General features: G+C 54.8%; 8 protein-coding genes across 8 annotated transcripts; 4 read left to right on the plus strand and 4 right to left on the minus strand.

The window, feature by feature from the left end:
* Nucleotides 1–624: 624 nt before the first annotated feature.
* Nucleotides 625–1,557, plus strand: VDBG_04699 (conserved hypothetical protein; the record flags this gene model as incomplete). Its single annotated transcript, XM_003005047.1, has 2 exons — nucleotides 625–748; nucleotides 805–1,557. 2 exons carry the CDS (start codon nucleotides 742–744, stop codon nucleotides 1,293–1,295), a joined length of 498 nt encoding a protein of 165 aa, XP_003005093.1.
* A 510-nt stretch (nucleotides 1,558–2,067) lies between these two features.
* VDBG_04700 (DNA-directed RNA polymerases I and III subunit RPAC1) lies at nucleotides 2,068–3,254 on the plus strand (the record flags this gene model as incomplete). The annotated part of the gene is made up of 2 exons (XM_003005048.1): nucleotides 2,068–2,115; nucleotides 2,175–3,254. 2 exons carry the CDS (start codon nucleotides 2,068–2,070, stop codon nucleotides 3,252–3,254), a joined length of 1,128 nt encoding a protein of 375 aa, XP_003005094.1.
* A 254-nt stretch (nucleotides 3,255–3,508) lies between these two features.
* On the minus strand, nucleotides 3,509–5,025 carry VDBG_04701 (NEDD8-activating enzyme E1 catalytic subunit; the record flags this gene model as incomplete). Its single annotated transcript, XM_003005049.1, has 4 exons — nucleotides 3,509–4,581; nucleotides 4,637–4,716; nucleotides 4,824–4,922; nucleotides 4,976–5,025. 4 exons carry the CDS (start codon nucleotides 5,023–5,025, stop codon nucleotides 3,509–3,511), a joined length of 1,302 nt encoding a protein of 433 aa, XP_003005095.1.
* Nucleotides 5,026–5,439: 414 nt separating this feature from the next.
* Nucleotides 5,440–8,452, plus strand: VDBG_04702 (conserved hypothetical protein; the record flags this gene model as incomplete). The annotated part of the gene is made up of 3 exons (XM_003005050.1): nucleotides 5,440–5,956; nucleotides 6,274–6,669; nucleotides 6,948–8,452. The coding sequence occupies 3 exons, from the start codon at nucleotides 5,440–5,442 to the stop codon at nucleotides 8,450–8,452; spliced, it is 2,418 nt and encodes an 805-aa protein (XP_003005096.1).
* A 219-nt stretch (nucleotides 8,453–8,671) lies between these two features.
* Nucleotides 8,672–11,311, minus strand: VDBG_04703 (serine/threonine-protein kinase nak1; the record flags this gene model as incomplete). The annotated part of the gene is made up of 1 exon (XM_003005051.1): nucleotides 8,672–11,311. One exon carries the CDS (start codon nucleotides 11,309–11,311, stop codon nucleotides 8,672–8,674), a length of 2,640 nt encoding a protein of 879 aa, XP_003005097.1.
* A 402-nt stretch (nucleotides 11,312–11,713) lies between these two features.
* VDBG_04704 (DUF339 domain-containing protein) lies at nucleotides 11,714–12,933 on the minus strand (the record flags this gene model as incomplete). Its single annotated transcript, XM_003005052.1, has 2 exons — nucleotides 11,714–12,295; nucleotides 12,345–12,933. The coding sequence occupies 2 exons, from the start codon at nucleotides 12,741–12,743 to the stop codon at nucleotides 11,831–11,833; spliced, it is 864 nt and encodes a 287-aa protein (XP_003005098.1).
* A 336-nt stretch (nucleotides 12,934–13,269) lies between these two features.
* On the plus strand, nucleotides 13,270–15,005 carry VDBG_04705 (NADH-ubiquinone oxidoreductase 49 kDa subunit; the record flags this gene model as incomplete). The annotated part of the gene is made up of 3 exons (XM_003005053.1): nucleotides 13,270–14,138; nucleotides 14,195–14,936; nucleotides 14,989–15,005. The coding sequence occupies 3 exons, from the start codon at nucleotides 13,479–13,481 to the stop codon at nucleotides 15,003–15,005; spliced, it is 1,419 nt and encodes a 472-aa protein (XP_003005099.1).
* Nucleotides 15,006–15,563: 558 nt separating this feature from the next.
* Nucleotides 15,564–17,101, minus strand: VDBG_04706 (ubiquinone biosynthesis monooxygenase COQ6; the record flags this gene model as incomplete). Its single annotated transcript, XM_003005054.1, has 2 exons — nucleotides 15,564–16,864; nucleotides 16,921–17,101. The coding sequence occupies 2 exons, from the start codon at nucleotides 17,099–17,101 to the stop codon at nucleotides 15,564–15,566; spliced, it is 1,482 nt and encodes a 493-aa protein (XP_003005100.1).
* Between the last annotated feature and the right edge of the window lie 134 nt (nucleotides 17,102–17,235).

Raw genomic sequence — 17,235 nt, forward strand, 5'->3', positions numbered from 1 at the left:
TGCTTTTCTTCTACATCAACTACTTGCTGCTTATCACTTGTTTCCAGCCCCTCGTGTTAAGTCATGTTCTTTTCTTTGCCACCACAATAGATGATCCTCTTCGTCTCACCATGCGATGGACCTTACATGTTTGTTTAGGAGGGCAGCCCCTATGCATATTGTAGGAAGTCTGAAGAAGCGACATACACTCCAAGTGCAGTTGAATTGCAGACTTTCCTTCCTCCAATACGCCAAGCATTATATTCGAGCTGATGATGAAGTGCGACGAATAGAACCGCCTGAGTACAACAAGGCGGTGGCAGACTGGGCTTCGCGATGCGCTGGACCAATTGTTCGATTCGTGATCACTACAAATAATCAAGGAATTTGGTCGAAGACCCGACACCTTCAGTTTGACTTTCCAGCATACGAGCTTGGGAGGATAAGGTTGGATTTACGATCAATATGTACTTAGAAGCAGCCATCGCTATGGAGCATAAGGTAGATGGCCAGCATAACAGGACCCACCTCAACCCCTGATCGACGTGCGCAGGACACCGCGCGTCAGTCGTAACGGCAGGGACACTCGGCTTGTGAGACACCTTGTGTGTCGACGCCAATGCCTACTTTCGTTGGCGAAAAGACGTCCACAATTCATATTCAGCATCATTCTTTGAAGACAGCATCACCCTTTGGCTGAATTAGAGCATACCACATTATCCCCGACATCTGAAGTAAAAATAGCATTGTAATCCGGCAACCATGGCTAGTACGTCACGTCGCGCCACTTACTTCTCCAGCGTACACTCACTCACACTGTCCCAGGCTTTCTCAATACTTCCCAGAGCCTCACTCACATCACCCCAATCCCGTCCCCCGCCACACGCACTGATGCTATTGCCATGCTCCACGACCACGAGCACGTTATACAGTGCTCCCCCGCTATGTCCAAGTTTGAACTCATCACGAGCCCTTCTCCTGCCCCGCTGCCCGCGGGCATCACGCCCCTCGGCGACACCAAGTGCTATCAGGTCACAGACATCGTCCACGCGTTGCCCGCGGGTCTTTGGGACTCGGACATTGTCAGTACCTACGAGTTTACGAACCTCGCCGGTGGGCTTTTCGTGCGGATTCGGAGTCCCATGGGCATCGTGCTCGAGACTGTGTGGACCATTGAGGGCGAGGGCGAGGGGCCGGAGATGAAAGAATTTGTGACGATCAAGTGCTCAAGGCTTCTCGTGGGGACCGTCAAGGGGCAGTGTGAGGGCAACTGGAAGGTGATTCATGCCAAGATGGTTGCAGGACTTGGGAAATGAGTCTTGTGTTGTTTGCAGTCGTCATGCCTGTCTGTCCGTCTGTTTTGTGAGCGAAGGTGATGTGCGACTGAATGAGAGTACTACTAGAGACGATATTGGTACAGTCCATCGTTTTGATGTGAGGAAACCATTCTCGAGAATGAAGGGCCCAGGTGAGGAATCATAAATGATATGGCGCTGGAGTCGATGTCGTAACTTGCCATGGCTCGAATTCGGCGCGCAGTTGAACCGCCAAGACGATGCCGAACAAGATTATGAGCTCGTCTTATTCGAATCGGTCTGTTCAATTGAAATGGCGGGAAGCTTGTTGGTCGATCGAGCAGCAAGCGACATGACTCCAGCGTCAAAGTGCTACGGGTTTAGGATCAAGCTAACCAGCCAAAGTCCTTTGCACGGATTTTGGCAATGAGGCTGCAGCAGCGACGATGTCTCGTGGGTATGAAATCGCAGCTCTATGCAAAACCTTGGACGCAACAAATGGTCCAGATATACTATTCGACGCGAGCCCCCGTTTTTGGCATCTGAGTGTTCTGCCACTGGGCTGGTGTGGGCTGGTGGATGACGTAAGAAACTGTTGTATCCAAAGTCTTTCTCGCACTTTGGTGCCCCACCAGACAAGGTGCCTGTACCACGAAAGATCAACGTACGCCAGCGTCGATTGCGCCGATAAGATAACGCCCGTCTTGAGGGGTCCCAATCGAAAAATTTCCCAGCGCATCCCGAGAGCTTCGTCACCAACACCCACGGCGCCCAGCACCACCACACAGATACAATGGCTCCATACGTGACGCCCACCGCTGCTGAGCTGGAGAAGCGGAACGTGAGTTGTCACAAGAAATCTGCATAACGAGCTGTTACTGATTGCGCCTGCGCTATTAGACAGTCAGCATTGAAAAAGAGGTCGTCTACGATGTAGCCTCCACCGACTTCCCCGGCAACTATCCTGGTGAGGATAACAGCTGGTCGCTCGACACGTTCCGCGAGAACTTTCGCGTGCGTTATCACCAACTCTCTCCCTCCGAGTCATCCTTCTCCCTCATTGGTGTCGACGCCTCCATCGCCAATGCGCTCCGTCGCATCCTCATCTCCGAAATCCCCACCCTCGCCATCGAGACGGTTTACATCTATAACAACACCTCAGTCATCCAGGACGAGGTCCTAGCACACCGTTTGGGTCTCGTTCCCTTCACAGCCAACAAGGCAGGCCTGCGCGACTTCCTCCGCTGGCGAAAGAAGAACCCCGACGGCACCCCCGGCGACATCTTTGACTACAACACTGTCCAACTTCGACTCCGTATCGAGTGCACGCGCAACCCCGACGCCGCGCCCGGCGAGATCGACTCGACCAAGGCCTTCCGCAATGCCCACGTCCACGCCTCCGACATCGAGTATGTGCCCTCGGGACGCCAGCTCGAGTACTTTGACGGGCCGCTCAACACTGTTCGCCCTACGAACCCGGACATCCTCCTCGCCAAGTTGCGTCCCGGCCAGGTCCTCGAGATGGACATGCACATGCACAAGGGCATCGGCTCCGACCACGCAAAGTTCTCGCCCGTCGCCACCGCCTCCTATCGCCTTCTCCCCACCATCACCATCACCCGCCCCATCCTGGGCGCCGACGCCGACAAGTTCGCCCGCTGCTTCCCCGCCGGCGTCATCGGCATCGAACGCGTTTCTGCCGATGAGGCCCGCACACCCGGCTCCGGCTACGAGGGCCACGAGGGCGAGCGCAAGGCCGTCGTCCGCGACGCCATGAAGGACACCGTCTCGCGCGAGTGCCTGCGCCACGCCGAATTCCAGGGCAAGGTCAAGCTCGGCCGCCGCCGCGACCACTTCATTTTCGCCATTGAGGCCGCCACTGGTCAGTGGGACAGCGACGAGCTGCTTCTCGAGGCCATCAAGACGATGAAGAAGAAGTGTGCGCGTCTCGAGCAGCAGGTCATCAACATGGTCAGGTGATGCATGTACGGGGCTTTGATACAGGTGGCGCGGCGGGACCCTTATTGTACATACCCTTTCTTTTTTACAGGTAGAAATCCGGTGTTTTGCTTGTTTTCTGGCATGGGGAATGGATTGGATTTAGGAAGACCAAAATAAATCATGATACCAACGTCCCATCGTCATATCGTCCAGGCCCTGTCTCGGGAGGGAAGTCATTTCGTCATATCATCTATGTGTAGGTGTCCCATTCCACGCGCAGCGCAAGACCCTCCTCAAGCGTTCTGGTTGAACCGCAGGAAAAAGTTGAACTCCAGAGGGAACGCGGGATCAGTCACCACTACGTTCTGCCCATCCACAAGCTCGAGCTCCTCCAGAGTCTTCTCGAGGTTCGGCCTCGTCTTCTCCTCCAGCGACGGAGGAAACTGCATGTACAGTGTCTTGCCCTCGCCTCGGAGGGATGGCTTCTTGAGCTGCGCCTCAGGCCGCACTGCCAGCGAATCCACCAGCTCTTGCAGCGTCATCGTCGGCTTGACCTCCAGTGGCCGTGCCTGCTGGCCGCACACGGGACAGTCGTCCTTCTTCTCGTGCTTAAAAGTGTATGTGTAGATGCTGTCGTTGCCAGAGTACATCATATAGTTCTCTTCCATGCCGAGCGGAGGCGCGGCCGAACTGGCAAGCTTGAATGCCTCGTTGCAGCAGGCGGCGGCAATAATGGCATTTGTGGAAGCAATGGCGGGTATGATGTTCTTCACAACGCCTTGCGTTGATGCGTACGTCACGCCTGTGATGTTGAACTCGTTTGCGCGCGCGAGTGCCTTCTGGTACAGCCATGTGATGTGTTCCGGGTCGTCCTTGTCGAGCTGAGGGAAGGGCCTCTCTTTTTCCCACGCAATGACGTGCGCCCACTCGATGCAGTGCTCTGGCTGACGGGGAATGGAAGCGATGGTGCAGAGCGGCACAGCTGCTCTCGGCGCGTGCATGTCGAGCTGGCACTCGATGCAAGATGTGATGGAAGGCACAATGACACGCGCCTGTCCCTTGAAGCCCTCGGTGCCGCCATCAATCATGGGGATCAGGCAGTCTGCGTCCTCTCCCTCCTCGGCTATGGACACCAACATGGCGTTGATCCACCTCCGTGCTTCAATGCTGTCCAAGCCGCAAATAACAAACTGGAACTGCTTGTAGAAGTCGGTGTCGAAGTCCTGGATACGACAGCTGTGTGCCGTGATGTTGACGCCCTTGACTCTTTTCATGACAAACTCGGCTGCGATATCTGCCTTGTACTTGCCAACGTCAGACTTTCGAAAGAGGAATTGTCGGTTGAGATTCGAGATGTCGATTGTGTCTGCACGGAGGTCAGCCAGGCGTCCCGGGGCTTTCATCCTCACGGAGCACCTTACCCATATCAATCACGTGTATGTCTTTGAACTTGGACATGGCGAGGTTTTTGAGAATTTCGCATCCCAAACCTCCCGCACCACTACTTGGGGTTAGCAATTGGACAGGGAAGTGCATGCCGGGTAACGAACATAACCCTGTACAGTTGTTAGCATAGTACGACGACCTCGAGCGCAAGTCGTCACGCACAAGACTTTGATTTGGTCGAACTGGTCGATCGCCTCTTGCGTACCAGCAATTGGATCGGTGAAGGGCCCGGGGTTCTTGCGGATGGTGTCGAGGTAGGTCCTGCGACGGAACCGTCAGCTCCAGTTTGAGCAGATCAGACCGCGGGCGCATACCATCTTGCTGTTTCATCAACTGGCCTTGAAGCCACTACAGCTTGTGCCATATTGATCTGAATCTTTGTGTGGTTGGGAAGGGCTGGATGTAATGGCAAAGGCCGATGCTGGTAGTCGCCGCATCTGTAGAGGGGCAGCTCTTGGTGGTTTCGGTGAGCTCATAGCGAACCCCAGCTGATGCAGCTCAGTGAAATGGAGTCATTGCTTATCGATTAGCAATGCGCGCTGTAGGAGGTGGGGCGACTGACATCCCAGGAAGTCACCAAACGCACGGTGCGAATGGTTAACCTCAGTGCCGTTTGACGAAGGAACAGCTAGTCTTTTACAACAAGATACACCGTAAGAGCTGCTTCTTTCCGATATCTGGAGACTGAACCAAAACTTTGCGCAATGATACCCGCGCACGTATCTCAAACACCGGTCAAATCACGAGCCACGCTGGTACACACTATTTCAAATAAGCTATGGACGATTTCTTGACGCCAGTCAGCCAGACATATCTGAAGCCGAGGGCGTCTGGCTCTCCGTTCGGACTCTCTCGGTCGCCCAGCTCCGCTGACGAGGTCAACAAGCTCAAAACCTCGTCTTCGGATGGCACAGTTCTTGAGAAGCTGATGAGCCAACCGGACTATGACACCTTGATCTCAGCCCTCAAGCTGGCAAGTCGCAACGACAAGACCGCAGACCCGACCTCCGAATCTGCCCGGGTCATCCAAGTTCTTGTCTCTGAGATTATCCCAAACTACTGGCCGGTTCTTAGAGATGGAGATGCCGAAGACCTATCCCTTCTGCTGAGATGTCTCCGTAACCTCACGGGTGCCAATGCTCTTGTTGCACGGGTCAAGGCATTGACACAGGAATTCAAGGCTGGTGGACAATCAGTCAAGAGACCCGACATAGCCATGAATCTCGATATTCTGCTTCAAGTCTTCACAAACATCCTCGATGGAGATCTTCAGTTGATGGCGCTTTGGTCATCAGGTCTGCCGCATCTAGATAATCCCGTTCGGAGGAAGGCTATGGCCCATGAGCTGGTAGGCTTCTTCGCTGGCGGGAAGTTAGTTTCCCAGCGCAGCTGAGGCACAATCCATCTTGCAAAAGGAGCTTTCCACTCACAAGAATGCCTGGGTGTCAGATGGATTGCTCTATAGCAAGTGGCTAGGAAGAAGCATTGTGGCTTGGGTATCAAACGGTCCGTCTTCTGATGATGAAAAGCTATGTGCTGAGCTATTTGTTCGCGGACTCCGGCTAGGATACTCGGAGCACTGAACAAACATCTATCCAAGATCTACTCCTAGGTCCGGATGCCAGCACAAACGCCTTCGTGCGTCTTTTTGGCCACTTCTCGCAGCTTGAGCAAAAACGCATGCTTTACGCGGTTGTCAAGTACCTTGCAGACACACACTTGAATCCATTGGGTTCATCCGGGTCCCCTGAGGCGAGAAAGAAAATATCGGCAGCTGCCGGTGTCCTCGGAAAGCTTGTAACGAATAACGATAGCAGAATGAACCATCTCGTCTTATGGCTCACAAATTCTACTGGTGCAGGACTCGGCGAGGCCATCGGCATCCGACGAGCCGTCGTGGCCGTCGTTGGAAAAGACAAGGAGTGCGCAAGTCAGGTCCTAGAGAAGAGTCTCAGTCAATTCGGTGACCAGCTCTATATCAAGCACTCGCCTATGCTACAACAAGAAGGTACCAGTCCAAAAGAGGCCTGCAGCCTACTAGCTGAGCTGACATGGTCTAGCACACGCCCAAGTATTGCTCCTAACAGCGGGTTACGTCCATCGAGCTTCGGCTGTGAAGCTGAAGATGATTATGAGATCCGGAAGTTACCTTCAAACAATCTCGAATCGCTTAAACTCGACTCAGGTGAAGGCTAGACTACTCGGCATGGCAATTGGCGAGGCATTATCTTCATTGTCCGACACGAACCAGAACAAGCTCGACTTCAAGACAGATGAAATGGACAGCGAGGAAGCAAAGTGGTATAAGTCACTGCCCACAATGGCCGACGAAGTCGGGCCAGTCGGAGCCTCTCGTCTCAGCTTCAGCTGTGAAGCCTGAGAGCCAAACTTCAAGCCAGCGCCAGCTAACCCAATTACTCGACCGGGCTTTACCTCCTAGGAACACTGGTTTCATTATCGAAGAGGTCGAAGATTCCTCCGAGAGCGAAGACGATGACCTCATGGTGTACAATAAGCCAGATGACGACGCTGAGGATTCCGACGAAGATGCTACCCTTGTCCGGAGGGATAAGCCTAAAGCTCCCGTGTACATCCGCGACCTTATCACATATCTTCGAGACGACAATAACTATGATAAGCAAAAGTTGGCTCTAGAAACATCCCCTTCATTGATCAGGCGAAAGGCAAACTTCGGCTCCGAGGTCAGCGCTCACGCCGATGAGCTTGCGTCCCAATTAGTAGGTCTTCAGGACAAATTTGACATTGCCAATTTTTACGAGCTCCGTCTACAAAGCATGATAGCTCTCATAGTCGCACAGCCGAAGGTGATGGCTCCCTGGTTCGCCAAGACCCTTTATGATGGCGACTACTCCATTTCTCAACGAGCATCCATTCTCATTGTGCTGGGCCTCAGTGCCAGAGAACTATCAGGGCACGACACCTCGGAGTTCGCCGCTGCCGCTTCATTCCCCTCAAAGCGTCTGCCTGAACGCATGGAGAGGATGTACCTAGAAGAAGCATCTATACATGCAAACCGACTGGAGGCTGGCTCAGGGTCCAATCTGAAAGCGATCCCGGCAACCGCTCTGGATAGCATTGCCCAGAATCTCACCTCTTCTTTCCTCGCTCCTTTGGCGGCCAAAGCCGCCGATGCAGCTACAGGTCCAGACATTCTCAAGCTATCTTCGTTCACCTCGCGCCTTAACGCTCAGGGGCAACCTAAATCGACCGCCAAGCCAAAGCCGCGACTCCGCTCCATCCCCAACACGATTGCCTCCCTGATTGCTACCAACTTCTTCTTCCCCTTGACCGCTCGCCTTCAGCACGCCCTTCGCTCGCCAGCCTCCCATCGGCGCAACGCTCCTCTCTTCCAACCGCACCTTCTTTCTCTGTATCTCAAGACCCTTGCCGTTCTCATACACGCGGCCGGTCCCTCGACCCTTGTCCTCCCGCAGATGACCGCCGAGCTCTGGAATCTGATCCTTGGTCTGCGCGCACAGGCAGCTCCTGATCTTCCCACGACGCATGCCCTGTTGATCGCCCTTGCTGCCTTGTTCGAGGTCAATGCTGCCGGGTCCTCTGATGGCCTTCGCAAGCTCTGTGCCGACATGCCCCGCGAGATCGTTGAGACGCAGGAGTGGGTGTCCGGCGTCTTCAATGGCACCCGCGGCGACGACGGCGGCCAGGAGAATCAGGTCAAGATGCTGTCGGCCGGCGTGCTCATCACGCTGCAAGAAGCCATGGAGCGCCACCGCGCGCTGTTGATGGGAGACATGATTGGGTTCACATAGGATGAGTTCAGAGACCAGATATAATAATAATGTCATTCTAATAGAGCTTCGCTAACGCCTCGCCTGTATTGGTACTCATTCCTGTTATGCTCAGCAGGCCTTCTACGGCATTGGTAGTAAGACAGTATGTGATGGCATGGCGATTGCCCCGGAAGCGCCGACGACATGTCCATGCAGATGATACATGAGAGAGAGAGAGGTCTTTTCCTAGCTCCTTTCTCACCGTCTCGCTCCTTCACCGCCATCGAATCCCGGATTTCGAACAGGCATGGCGGAGAGATACTGGTTCATGAACGCCAGATGCTCACCCAAACTCATCGTCATGCGCCTCAGCTCTTCTTTCACTTCCTCGGCGTCTGCCTGGCCTTGCATGGCCCGGACTGACGGCGGCGCCGGTGCCGGCGGCATGGGCGATTCGTCTTGCTTATTACCTTCTTGTACCGCCGGGGAGGGCCCTGTGTGGACAGACCGCATGGTCTGCGGGGTAAGGAACTCGCCACTGTTGTCCGGGTATGAAGGGCCCGCGAAACCGGTCGTGTCGAGTCGCAGGCCAGAAGTTGTGCTGCTGGCGCCAAGGCTGCTGATGCTGCTGCCGTTACTCGGACGCATGCGGTGAGACATTGACGAGTCGGGACGCGGACCGTCCGTGATGGCGAGGCCTGCGAGACCGTTGGAAAACTCCTCGTTTCCTTTAGGGATAGCGGACATGAAGTTGGAGTCATCAGACACATAGATCGAGGGTTCTCGGTTGGAGGATGGGACGTAGAGAGAGGCGTGACGCTCCAAGTCAAACGGGTTTGCCAGGCTCATCTCCGAGCCAGTGACGGAGGCGACGTCAGAATTGGCCGTTGAAGGGCGGGTGAGTTCTGGCATGCTCATATCGAGGTCAATGAGGCTGCTGACTGATTCACGACTGGCCTGTATGCCGAGTTGAGGCTCAATCTCGCTCATATCGAGATCGATAAGGCTATTGATCGACTCGCGACTGTTGCCCTGACCAGGTGGCAGAGTAACAGTGCCCATATCAAGATCAATCAGGCTGCTGACTGATTCTCGCATGCTGGCTTGAGTACTCGGCCTCGGCACACTAAGGTCCGCTTCTCTGTAGTTAGGCACGGTGAGCGGTTCGGTGGCCTGGTGGAGGAGCTGCGGCCGGTTTGATGAGCCGGGTGTTGTTCGCTCATCGTTGAAGGGGAATCGCGACATCTCGGGATTTGCTGACGCTGGGGCGGCCATGGAAGGGAACTTCCAGTCTCGGGTTCTCCGGTTAGGGTTCACATCTGCCGGGTCACTGAGCGGTGGGTTGCTGTAATCGTGACCCGATTCTCCATGGAGCTCAACTGATATTCGTGGTTCGCCAGCCCTAATTGTGTTCATATCGACATAATTCGACAGTTCGGTCCCGTTTAGTGATGCATCAAGGTCAATGAGCGATTCTCGTACTGCTGTTGCTTGGGCCGAATCGTCTCTTAGGGGCAAATCAGAAGTTGGGGGCGGTTCAGGTAACCCGTAGTAGGCGCGAGAGTTTTCTTCGTAATTCGTGACGGTGTTCGGGTCAAAAACCTTTTCCAGAGGGACTTTCATGGCAGCTAGTTGCCGAGGAGGTGGCCTTCTTCGTGACCTTGGTTTGGATGCTTGAGGTTGCATCATATGACCAGGGTCAAAATCAACGCCAGATCCGTAGACATCGAAGACGGCTTGCGTGTCGGGATCTTGGAACACTTCTTGGTCGAATGCCAAAGTGGTGCTGAAGTTCCACTCGTCGTTGGCAAGGGCAGTCGACGATAGTTCAGACATGTCCATATCTGAAGGACCTTGCGCGCCTCCAGGGGCGAAAAGTGACCTGCGAATGCCGCCCTGAGACTCCCAAAGCTTGTAGCCTTTAACGAGCATGGCGAGGCTCGAGCCGGGATATTGCTGTGCCGAGTTGCGAATGTATGGGTGATCTTGCACTTGTTCAATGGTTGGACGCTTCTTAGGATCCTCTTGAAGACAAAATGCGACCATGTCCCTCAATTGGCTCGAGTATTGGTCACCTTGTAGCCGAGGCGCGTGCGACTTGAGGTGGTTTCCAAGCTGGTACATATCAAAGCCAGCCATGACATTGGGCGGCAGGCCTGAGGCTACCTCGTAAACCAACGATCCAAAGGCCCAAATATCAACCTCGGTACCATAGGAAGTATTCTGGTCAAAGAGCTCGGGTGCCATCCAGTGCGGCGTACCAATGAAGGTAGAACGCTTGTCGAACTTGGTCTCAATGATACCTGCGACGCCAAAATCGCACAATTGCACACCCCCAGTCTCGGTAATCAGGACGTTGGCGCATTTGATGTCGCGATGAATGATGCCTTGTCGGTGAACCCAAAATACTGCTTCCGAAACCTCCCGTAAAATAGGGATGATCCATTTCTCCTGCAGACCACCGGGTGCAGTTGGTCTCATGAGTGTCGCCACGCTACCGCCGGCGCAATACTCAGTAATCATCCACATGGATTGGCCGACGGCGAGCGCATCAATGACGACGTTGATATTTTTGGCGCCACTGTCACTGAGGAGCTTGAGAGCGTTGATCTCAGCCATGACCTCCCGAAATGTGTCGGCAAGCTTGGGGTTCTGGGTGTCGCTCTCTTCAATATCGATGATCTTGACAGCGACAAGCATCTTCGTCGCCAGATCAGTTGCCGTGTAAACACGCCCGAAGCTGCCTTTTCCGATAAGCTCTTTCAGCAGGTAGGGAGGCGAATCTTTGCCAGTTTCGGCTGACTGCTTGTCTACAGTTGCTTGCATCTTCTTCGCATCCTCAAAGGCTTTCCGCTTGATGTCCGGCAACCAGGACCCACGTGGTTGGAGAGTCGCCATGATGATAGGTGGTAGCCCAATCTAGGGCACGCCGCGTAGAAGCACCCAGATGGGGCTCAGATTATTGGTGCCGTCGAGCGGTCAGGGTGCCGGTCCTGATAGGAAATCTCCAGATGATGAAGGTGTCATGTTGAGAGCAGCGTGTTTGAGTTGAGAGGATGAGAAGGTCAGGAGCGCTCAAGCCTCGATGCGACACACAGGGGCACACCGAGTCTCATGGGCCAATCAAGTGAGTCGCCACACGCAGTAAAGGTGGGTCAACCTTCTCATCACACAGACCAAGCATACCTATTACATTCATATCAACTTAGCCAGCATATCAGTCCCTGGCTGGAAGAGAAGGGACCGTCGACGGGACTTTGGTCCTGGTCGTCAATAATCATCATGCAAAACAACATTACTATTGATACCGGGAATATTTGTTGTATGATTTCTTTGAAACTCAGATCGGCGGGGTATACTTCAGTCTTCGCGAGTCAAATGCAGTCTCCAGAGTCAACCTGTCGAGGGGGCATGCGTTCACCCAGTCAGCCAGCGCCGCCACCACGGCTTCTGCACAGTAGATCCCTCTACATCCCTTTCACTCTTCTCGTTTCCCTGCGTCCTATTTTTGAAATCGCGAGGGCTTTCAAATTCCGATGCCTTAATCGACCACAGCCCGAGCTTTTTGGCTTTCGCCTTCGCTTCGGCCGCCTTGTAGATACTCTCCTTGCCACCCCACTCCACGCCGCTCTTGGCTTCATACGTCGTAGCAAGACCTTGCTTTAACATTTCGAGGCCAACATCCTTCTTGATAAAGGGCTGTCTTGTCGATACCGTTGCCACGATGCGATTGTACTGGTCTCGTTTATGGAGATGAGCCCGTACGCGCCGATGGAGGATGTACTTTGAGAGATGAGCTTGTGCCTCCGCAGCGAAGGGTTGACCAGGGCGTCCGAAATGAGGTCCCTCGGGCGCGTCGATGCCGGCCAAACGAATTGAGATCTGGCGAATTGTCAGTGGTTCGTTGCGGCATGCTCCATGCTACACCTACAGTCTCTCCCTTCAGATTAGATCTTCCTTCTGGGATCTTCCGGAGCCATCCCCAGCCTGCGAGTTTCCCTCCTGGTGTGTGATACAAGTGGAAACCATCACCATCTCCCACGCTCGTGACTCTACCCAGGAGGCTTCTTTTGCGGAAAAAGTTCTCTTGGATGCTAGCAGCACCAGCGAAGCGGCGCAAGTAAGATTGGTAGAACATAAAGGCTGCCAGGGAGCCGACGGCGGTCAAGAAGACGGGAGCCCATTCCTTGGCGGCCTGGAGCGGAGGGTCTGGTTTGGGAAGCAAACTATTCCATGACTTTGCTGGCTCTCTGCCCTCGACCTTATCGTCCCTGGGCTTTTGAGGCGGCGGTGCCTCAGATGAGCCAGAGGGTCCAAATGGCCATGGCATGGTTCAGATCTCAGGCAGGGGGGAAGATTTCGACCGTTGTTGGCCTGCTCAAGCAGTGATGGGTGGTCTAGAAGACCAAACAACCCGTCAGTCGGCAATCTGGCTAATCTTTCAAGCAGGCGTAAGTGGTCAAGGGTCGAATGATTGGCGGCACAGCTCAGTTTTTGTTTTACACGATCAAACGGGCGATGGCGAGTGAAGGTGGCTCTGCACGGACATCTCACTGTTAACTGTGCGCAGTGACAGTTTGAACGATAAGATATACTGTACATATTCCAGAGCACAGTGTTGACAAGAGATCATCCATATTCGGTGCCAGACGCTAGTAATAAATCAATGAAATGCGCGCCATAGGCGCAATTGATAGAACACAATACGAAGCCCAATTGAGGGCAAGTCCTGTCTCTTGGAGGTGCTCGGTTTAAGCACATCTTGAAGTGGATCCTGCCAGAAGTGCTTGCTGGCAGTGCGCGAATGTAGGCATTTGGCACGGTCTGTCGGCTCAGACTCGGAAGAACTTGTCGTTGCGCCACTGTCCAATCAGCAGTAGCTGATTTCTTCGACATTGCTAGCTTTCCCGCCAGGTAGATGACGGCCATATCGCACAATACCACGCCGACAACCCCCCATCATCAATCAAGCTCGCCACCGTCAGCGGCATAGTCGAAGAGGCTCAATTGAGGGGGCTCATCTCCTCGATCCTTCCACAAACACCCTCTCCACTCTGCGACCACAATGGCAAGCCTCTATCGCCTCGCCGGCCACAGCGCCAAGCGGTTATGCCTCCGACCAGCCACGACGACCTCCCTCGCCGCCCGCCCTTTGTCTACGACGGCATTCCGAAAATATGCCCAGCCCTCGCCGGAGTTTCAGGGACTCAGGCTCGTGCCCGTCGACACTGACTTCAACCACCCTGCCGATCCCTACGCCGCCGTAAACCACAAGGGCACCGACCATGGCCCGGCGAAAGACGGCATCGAGGACAAGAAGGTCAGGCACTACACCGTCAACTTCGGACCTCAGCATCCCGCCGCCCACGGCGTGTTGCGCCTGATTCTTGAGATCAATGGCGAGGAGATTGTTCGCGCCGATCCTCACGTCGGTCTGCTCCATCGTGGTACGGAGAAGCTCATCGAGTACAAGACCTACCTCCAGGCTCTTCCCTACTTCGACCGTCTCGACTATGTCTCCATGATGACGAACGAGCAGTGCTTCTCGTTGGCCGTTGAAAAGCTTTTGAACATCGAAATCCCCGACCGCGCGAAATGGATCCGCACCCTGTTCGGCGAGCTCACCCGAGTCCTGAACCACCTCATGTCCGTTCTGTCCCACGCCATGGACGTTGGCGCTCTGACACCTTTCCTTTGGGGCTTTGAGGAGCGTGAGAAGCTCATGGTAAGTTACCCTTCCGGCGGAGATACTCGTGAGAACGGTGGATTGACTTGTTGCAGGAATTCTACGAGCGCGTCTCCGGTGCCCGTTTGCACGCTGCCTACGTTCGCCCCGGTGGCGTTCACCAGGATATCCCCGTTGGCCTGCTCGACGATATCTACCAGTGGGCCACGCAGTTTGGCGACAGGCTCGACGAGACTGAGGAGATGCTGACTGACAACCGAATCTGGCTCCAGCGTCTGCAGGGTGTCGGTGTCGTCAGCGCCGCCGAGGCGCTGAACCTCTCCTTCACCGGCCCCATGCTCCGCGGATCTGGTGTTCCTTGGGATATCCGCAAGAGCCAGCCCTACGACGCCTACGACCAGGTTGAGTTCGACGTGCCCGTTGGAGTCCGCGGCGACTGCTACGATCGTTACCTCGTCCGCATGGAGGAGTTCCGCCAGTCCCTTCGCATTATCCACCAATGCCTGAACAAGATGCCCGCCGGCCCCGTCCGTGTTGAGGACTACAAGGTCTCCCCTCCCCCCCGTGCCGCCATGAAGGAGAACATGGAGGCCCTCATCCACCACTTCCTCCTCTACACCAAGGGTTACGCCGTGCCCCCTGGGGAGACTTACTCCGCCATCGAGGCCCCTAAGGGCGAGATGGGTGTCTTCGTTGTCAGCGACGGTAGCGAGAGGCCATACCGCGTCCACATTCGTGCTCCCGGATTTGCTCACCTTGCTGGCTTCGACCATGTTTGCAAGGGCCACATGTTGGCCGATGCCGTCGCCGTTATCGGTACGATGGATCTGGTGTTCGGTATGTTTTTCTGTTTCTGTAATTGTTTGCCTCCTGCTAACGTGGCCCACAGGCGAGGTCGATCGGTAGACGTAGGGCGAGGTGGTAAAAGAAATTTCGGGATCGTAAGGTCTGTTCCGTTTGTACTTGTAGGCCGGAAGGAGAAGGTGCATCACCGTATATATCTCATTCTGTTGCTTCACGTCGTTCTGTCCGCTGTACTTCGGTCCGTGAATCCCAGTGTCTGTCTATACACGTAACGAGTTGCCATTTCGACGTGTGGCAAAGGTGATGGTTCATTTTCAGTGAATGACTGACATCGCTCTCATGCGACTATTCGCGAGCTTCAGTAGTTAAGTTTATCGTCTCTCATACCCGTAGTCTCGACTCTATATACCCAAGTCAACCATGCAGCAACCAGAATGTGTACGCTTAATATATACAGAAATGGGTTTTGTCTGTCTACAGTCTATGAGGTGGTCTTGCTGTCTACGGTACAATGCCGTATAATGCACGAGCGAGTTTTCTTCAAGAAAAATGGTATGTCTTGTGCGAGTAGACCTGAACAATCAAATCCCATGGTCATAGTAGAACAAGATTTACAATTGTTACAAAAGTATACAGCAATACATGGCAGGAACGTACGTCCTAGATAAACCTAGCTCCACTGCCCGCCGCCTGATCCATGATGAACTTTTTGAGAGGGCCCACAGCGTTTACAGCGTTCAGGCCTAGAGAGCGGAGGTGCACCAGCGGCCCGCTCTCGACAGAGTACAACTTGTGCAGCTTGTCGCAAACACCGAGAAGGACATGATTCGCAGCGTACCGCTCCGAATTGTACGTCTCAAGCGACAGGGACGAGCCGATGTCCTGGCCGTGGGCAACGGCGTACTCGATGGTCTTGGCGAGGCTCTGGACGTCGCCCTGGCCCGAGTTGAGCCCTTGTCCAGCAAGAGGGTGGATCGTGTGCGCAGCATCACCGATGAGGGCCACGCGCTCCCCGATGTAGGTGTCTGCGTGGCGGAGCTTCAGCGGGAAGGATGCAATCGTGCCCTCTTGCACGCCGACTGCAGTTTGGGGGATGGCCGCAACATCGACGGGCGTGTGATTCAGCCTCCACTGCAGCTCCTCGTCTTGACCGGATGACGTAGTATGCATGAATTTGACATCCACAGGGCTCAGTCGGAAAGCCGCATTAACCAGCGCGATAAAGTCCCTCGGAGCCAGGCTCTTCAGCAGCGCGGCGTTGGCCGGCGTCGTCGACCAGACGAGGGTCGAGTATTTGCCTGGCAGAGGGAGCATGGCCACGGGGCCAGTCGGTAGGAAGCGTTGATACGCCGTCTTGTTGTAGTCGCCGCCCCAGCCATCACCTTCCATCTCCAGCGTCGCAACGACACCGTGCCTCTCGTAGTCCCAGCCGCGGCTCTTGATGTCCGCGAAAGAGCGGACAGGGCTGTTTGCGCCGTCAGCGCCAACGAGAAGTCTCGCATGCAACTGTTTGCCACCCTCAAGGTGGACTACGGGCCATTGGCTGAGATCCAGCTGCTCGGTCTCCTCTCCTAGAGTGATCTCCTGCACTTTGGCGGCATCAAAGACAGAGACACCACCGAGCTCTTCCAACCGCTTAAGGAGACCTGAAGTGAGATTGAGGTTCTCGCACATGTAGGCAATCGTCTTGCCGCCAGATGTGACGGAGTCCGGGGTCCAGTCGAACTCGATGCGCGCGTCAGTGACACCGTCCCAGACCTGCATCTCCTGATACGCCTGAATGCGCTCGCGCTTCATGTGGCTCCATGCACCTATCGAGTTGAGATATTGCGCAGAGGTAGGCGTGAGAGAACTGCAACGGTTCGAGAATCGGTCGGCGGGAAGAGTCCAGTTGCGTGTCTTCGACAGGTCCTGGGCTTCGACAAGAGCGACGCGAAGGCGTGAAGTGGTAGGATTCGAGCCTGTCGAGGTCATCAGTACGATCAAGAACGAGAGTATGGAATCCGTATCTGCTCACGAAGGGCGGCGAGAAGACTCAGGCCAGCCGGCCCGCCTCCCACGCAGACGACATCGTAGATGTCAGGATTGGACGCGGCAGCTGTGGCGAAATGCCTCCTGTTTCTGGATGCAGCACGCTGTGTACAGCTCCGGCACACGAAGCGAGATCTTGCTACCAAGTGGCGGGGATTGGAGGCCATTTTTGGTGTAGTGACTGCGCAGCCAAGAATTGTGCGATCTTGATGCCACCAGAGTCGTGGTGATAGCATCTTCAGCAAAAGTCCGGAAGGGGCCTAGCGTGGTCAGCTCATGTTCAGACCACCTGGGGGCGGAA

Source organism: Verticillium alfalfae, genomic scaffold, assembly GCF_000150825.1.
Source record: "Verticillium alfalfae VaMs.102 supercont1.5 genomic scaffold, whole genome shotgun sequence".
NCBI classification, from domain to species: domain Eukaryota; kingdom Fungi; phylum Ascomycota; class Sordariomycetes; order Glomerellales; family Plectosphaerellaceae; genus Verticillium; species Verticillium alfalfae.